We start from the raw sequence: 5,761 nt of genomic DNA, 5'->3' as shown, positions 1-5,761 counted from the left end.
AGAGAGAGAGAGAGAGAGAGAGAGAGAGAGAGAGAGAGAGAATACATATGTATGCGTGCACTGGCTGTGGAAGGCAGAGGTTCCTTGAAAGCCCTCCATCTTCTTTGAGTACAGTCTCTCTCTCTGGGGCCAGGTTCTAACTGAGTTGGCTCAACGGACTGGCCAGTAAGCCCTAGAGATATGCTGGTCTCCGCCAGCAATAGGTTTAAAAGCATGTGCCACCAAATCTGGCTTCTGTATGCTTTCTGGGGGTCTTGCTCAGGTCCTCACACTTGATTGGCAAGCACTTTACTATCAGCCAGCTTCCCTGCCCCTCCCTCTGCCATTCTTCCCGTCATCCTCCCCCCCACCCTGCACCCCTACATTCTACAGTGTTATGTATTTGTTGAGGTTCATCTCGAAGTTCTTTCTAAATTCCCTTGTGATCTTTGAATTTTTGCCCATTGTTTATGAAAGAGTATATTCTTCCATTTCTACATGTTTGTGAATTTCCCAAACTTCGTTCATTTATTTATCTTAATTCCATTTCGTTGTGGTCAGAAGAGACTGTGTATGAATTCTTTTAGCTTGTGATGGCTTGTTCTGTGGCTCGGGGTATGGTATATTCTAGAGAATGGGCTTGAGAAAAAGCACATGGTATTGCTGTTGCCAAAACGTTCTGGGTACCGTTTGGGTTATAGTGATGCTCAAGACTTCTGTTTTTTTACCCTGATCTTCTGGCCAGCTGTTCTCTCCACTGTTGAGAAGACAAGATTACTAATTGAATAGCCTCGTTTGCCTTCAACACTGCCAATCTGTGCTCGTGTAATCAGGGACCCTGTTGTTACAGATGTATGTGCTTATGTTTGTCTTTGTGAAATTGAAGGGGTCCAAGAACAAGAACATAAAAATGTAGATTCCAGAAATAGGAATGTAGAAATAAAGAAATATGAAGTTGTAAGCCTGGGAGGATGAGAACAGACTGTCGGCAGCTTTCTTGGCAGCTTGAGGATTAACTGTTAACAGTGGGTTACTCCGCTTTATAACCCATAGCTCTGTTTACAAGGCCGAAGCATCTCTCTGCAAACTGAGAGCTAGCCTACGGATGTGAGCTGAGTCAACTTTTAGGAGATAGATCTATGACCTCTGGGTTGCACATTATCCCTGCTACGTGAAACTGGCAGCAGCAAAGGGGAGAACACAGGGCTTCAGTAAACACCACCTAAAAGTACCAGGAAAGACAATAGAGTAAGAACAAACACTAGTTTAACTAAGAAACTCTGTTAATGGATATTGTAAAGTAAGGAAATCTGTATCTGAGTTTTACCTCGAGAGCGCAAAAACTTCTTTGTTTAGACCTAATGTTTGGCACCCCTACTATAAAAAGGTGGGTTCAGAAACTGGCCTTTGCCACAGCCTTACAAAATCCATCTCTGGCTGTGGTCTCAGCTAGCTGATAAACTTTTTGTGCCCCATGGAAATTTTTTTTATTTTTTTCTGGTTTCTGGAATAAAGTTTGCTTCTGGTTTATTAGACTTTGGTGGTCTGCTCCGTCTTTGTACAACCCCCCTGGACCCAACAAAATCTTTTCTAAAATGTCATTATCTGTACTAATAATTTCATGAAGTCTGTTATTTTGTCTCAAGAGAGCTAGTCCATTTCCCTTTGGGTGCTGATTATGTTCCATGTTTGCTCCTCTCTTTTCTTTCCACCCCTTTGCATCTTTGGATTTAAGGTATGTGTCCTATAGATGTGTTACAGTGAAGAATGGAATCCACCTCTGGGTGGAGACATGCCTTGTCTCTTTCCTTGAGAGTTAATACATTTGGGTCATTCAGTTACCTGGCCAAGGGACACCCCTCAGGGAGGTGGGTCACATTAAGTCATCCTGAAGAGATCAGAGGAATACCTGTCCCTTTAATGAAACGATGTCCTTCCCTCCCTTCCCATGGAAAAGGCCAGGACTGGCTCCACACACATGTGACCCGATGCTGTGCTGGAGACAGGAGGATCAATGAGGCCTCCAGCCTAGCTCAGATTCAGGTCTCAGAGGAATACAGCAGAATACCTGACATCTCCTCTGGCCTCCTCAGAGGGGTGGGCACTTGGACATACATGTGTACATATACCACACTCAGAGACAGACACACAGACAGACAGACACACCCACAGACACAGACAGAGAGAAAAGAAAAAAACTTGAGGTACCTAACTAGGCACGTGGGTTAGCATGTGCCTCCCAGCACTCAGCTCCTGGAAACAGAAAGATTTCCAACTGAGGTTGAGGCCAGTCTGATCTGTATAGTGAGACCCTGTCTGGAAGAAGAAAGGAAAGAGCCCAACAGAAAAAAAAAGGGATTCAAGGCCAGCCTGGTCTACAAGAGCTAGTTCTAGGACAGGAACCAAAAGCTACAGAGAAACCCTATCTCGAAAATCCAAAAACAAACAAACAAACAGAAAAGAAAAGGGAGACTCTCACCTCATAGCTGTCCTTAACAATAAACCGCTCCAACTTAGAACTAAATAAAGATGTTTTAAAAAAAAAAAAAGCCACAGATTGCCACATGCAGTCTCTGAAGGTTGTTTTGGCAGAAATCCACCAGAGACTTTGGATAAGGAGTGTAGTTTTTGGTGAGAGCACATATTTCTATCATGTTTAATTCACCTGTGTTTTTCGATTCGAACTAGGCTGCAACAAAAGTAATTCAGCTCAGCATCTGGCTCCTCTGAATACAGCTGATGCAAGATAAGTTTAAAGAAGTGTGTGTGTGTGTGTGTGTGTATGTGTGTGTGTGTAAGTGTGTGTGTGTGCGTGTGTGTGCACATGCTTGTGTATCTGTATACTATATGTATGTGTGTTCTGAATGAATTAGGAACATAATGTTCAAATATTTGCAGACTCTAAAACGTAAGAGAGAAATGAAAAATAGCATTTCACAACATCAATAGTTAACACAAACCAGGCTTGGAGGCACATGCCTGTAATTTAAGTACTCATGAGTCTGGGTACTAGGCTGTCAAGCTCAGATCAGGAGACAAAGAGAGTCAAGGTTGGCATCAGAGAGGGGGTGGTAGGGGGGGATAGCCAGGCTTACAGTAAGCCAAAGAGGTTTCCACAGGGACCAACTTCCTCCTCAGAGGCCCCTCCTCCCACAGTTTGCTCAATTCCCGAAATAGTTCCCCCACCTGGAGACCAGCCTTTCAACACAGGAGCCTTGAGGGACCATTCCGCATGCAAACGCTAACAGGTGGTAAATCCCAATTAGCATTGTTCCTTGTGAGCTTCCAAAATTAGTCTGAAATTGTTACAGTTCCAAACCCAAACTCAGGAGCACAGCAGAACAGACAGATGTAAGCGCCTAAGAGTAGAACTGGACCTCTGCGACTCCGGCTGACGTTCCCACGCGGGGCATGCGTGGAAGCGGGACCCAGTGAGCCAGCCCAATACACAGCACTGCGCTTCTCTGCTGTCTCGCAGCCCCCAGGGCCTCCAGCCCCTGCTAAGGTGCCTCTGTCAGCCCTAGTGTTCCTCGGGGTCCTTTTAAGTCCTCCGGCACAGCTTGACTTCAGTTCCTTTCTCATGCACAGAAACTTCTGTAACTACAGATGAAGCTATCGTTTTCTCTTTTACTCTCATCACAGAAAAGATGAAAAGCTCTGTGAAGCTGTACTTAGAGACGCCAAACGGGAACAAAGCTGCTTTTTGCAAAGGCTGTGAAAATTTTATGAACACTCCTTGCTTTTTTTTTTTTTTCTTCCAAAAAGAGAGTCTGAGGCCAGCCAGACTACAAAGTGAGACCCTGGCTTTAAAAAAACAACAACATCAAAAAGAAACAAAAGAAAATACCGTAAGACTACAAGCAAATAAGGATATGTTCAATAAATACAGATTAAACATTTTAAATATTTAAAACACTATTAATGTATTTCAACAAACTCATAATATTAAAATCATAAAAATATAAGCAATACAATGTTTTTCATACTAAGAGAGATACTTTTTTAAAGTCTTGATATTATTGCACAATTAATAGATGGCAATAACGAATGCATATTTTCTTAGGCCATAGGAAACCAAAAGACAATCTGCTTTGGGACCTTCGCGTTTTGCAGTGACCTGGCACAAAACGCAAAGTCTCCCTGAGTGCATAGGGAACCTGTGGTATCCCATAGGTACCCAGACTGGTTCCGATGAGACTATGGGAGGTTCAATGGTTTTCTGCAGGTCTCAGGAAATGACGAACGTTTCCGGCTGGGGCCTTACTTGGGTTGACACCATAGAATGAACGGAGAGCCCAAAACACTCCGCAAGATCAGCTCTGGGGTAAACTAGAGCTTCCCCGGGGCCAAGAGTAAGGAGGTGGAGCTCATTGGCATCCATCCCCCTTAATCTGCTTACATTCTGATTTCTCTTGAACGCCATCCTACTTGGCAGTTGTCCTTGGTCACCAGCGCGTTCTCTGTCCATGATTCTGAAGAGTGTGCTCTCTCCAAATCGGTTCGCGTTCACAGAAAACTGTTTGCCAGAGAGGTGGGTGACCCTATCGTCTTCATGTCCAGTTAGTTACACTGCTTTATCAGAATCCAGCGGGGTTCTGGAGATGGCACGGCATCGTTCTGTGAACGGAAATAGCAGCAATTGGAAGTGTGCACTAACGTTGCGCAAATGGATTAACGATTCTGTGATGCTTGCATCCCCTGCGTTCTTAGAAGGAGGTCGCATGATTCCTCTTTTCGAAGCACCCAGTCTCTTGTCTCCTGTATATACACCTCTCTCCTTGCTTTTTCTCTTACTGCTCTTTTGCTCTCTAAGTTCAGCAAAGACAACACTTGCTCCTGACACTCCTGTTGCTGTTCAACCTGCTGTGCGCCCTTTAAAAACTGGCCTGTAGCGCCCCCTGCTGTATACGCAAAGACATCTCCTTGCTGTTTGGGGCGGAGCTCGGTTTGGACGTCAGGGACCCTGAGCTTTCTGAACAGGGCTCTCAAGCAGGTTTGAGTTTGAGGGTTTCAATGTCCAGTTGCTCACATTCCGCAGGGACTGGTGGCCCTGAGAGCGTGCGGACAGCAGAGGGCGCACGCTCCATGTCGGAATGAAAAGTCACCCAGATAAAGCCCTTGTTAGTGCTAGGTGTGCTTGTTAGGCTTTTATCAATCCAAATCTTCGCACATTGCAAAGTCAGAATTGCAAATCCAGCACTATCTTTTTGGAAGACGCCGCCTTACTGGCTTAGCCACGGTCAAAAGCGTGTTTTGCATGTTTCAAAGGATTGGATCTAGAAAGTTTACCTTCTGGAGACGTACTTCCACAGAAAATACCCAACGATAGGAATAAATTTTGGGTTTTCTTAACATTTGTTCGGGTTCATAGGAAAAATGTTTTCACCAACGATAAAGTCTCATAAATGCACATTCATTTTCAACCCGGCCCCAAGCCTCCTGCTAGCGTCGGTTTACAGCGGCTTCCTTGCTTGTTTTCGTAACCCCACCACGTGTGCATCAACGTACCTAACAGGAATGAGCTATGGGTTCAGCCCTGTCCACCTCGCTGCAGCTGGGCGTGTTGGTGCCTGTAACCTGCGCTGAAAAGCAGGATCGTGTTGGTGTTGCTCAGGGGCCAAGCTCTCAGCAGACCAGAGAAACTGGGGAGGAGATGTGAAGTAGGTGAACTCCTAGACAAACACACAGACACACGTGGACACTTCATTGGAGGGCCAAAGCTTAATTCTTCATTTTATTTTTTTCTCTGCTGCCTGTTCTTCCTATTCTACCCTGGTGTGCT

The 5,761-nt window shown here is 44.9% G+C and overlaps 1 protein-coding gene across 1 annotated transcript in view; it reads right to left on the bottom strand.

Annotated features, from left to right (window-relative positions):
* Dipk1c (divergent protein kinase domain 1C) overlaps window positions 1-5,066 on the bottom strand; it is a 41,800-nt gene extending 36,734 nt beyond the window's left edge. Inside the window, exon 1 of the mRNA XM_005356416.2 lies at window positions 5,009-5,066. Within this exon, the coding sequence (XP_005356473.1) occupies window positions 5,009-5,066 (58 nt within the window). The remainder of the gene's footprint in view (window positions 1-5,008) is intronic.
* Window positions 5,067-5,761: the final 695 nt, after the last annotated feature.

Source organism: Microtus ochrogaster, chromosome 18 (genome assembly GCF_000317375.1).
Source record: "Microtus ochrogaster isolate Prairie Vole_2 chromosome 18, MicOch1.0, whole genome shotgun sequence".
Lineage (NCBI taxonomy): Eukaryota > Metazoa > Chordata > Mammalia > Rodentia > Cricetidae > Microtus > Microtus ochrogaster.
This window is presented reverse-complemented; position numbering and strand designations above follow the sequence as displayed.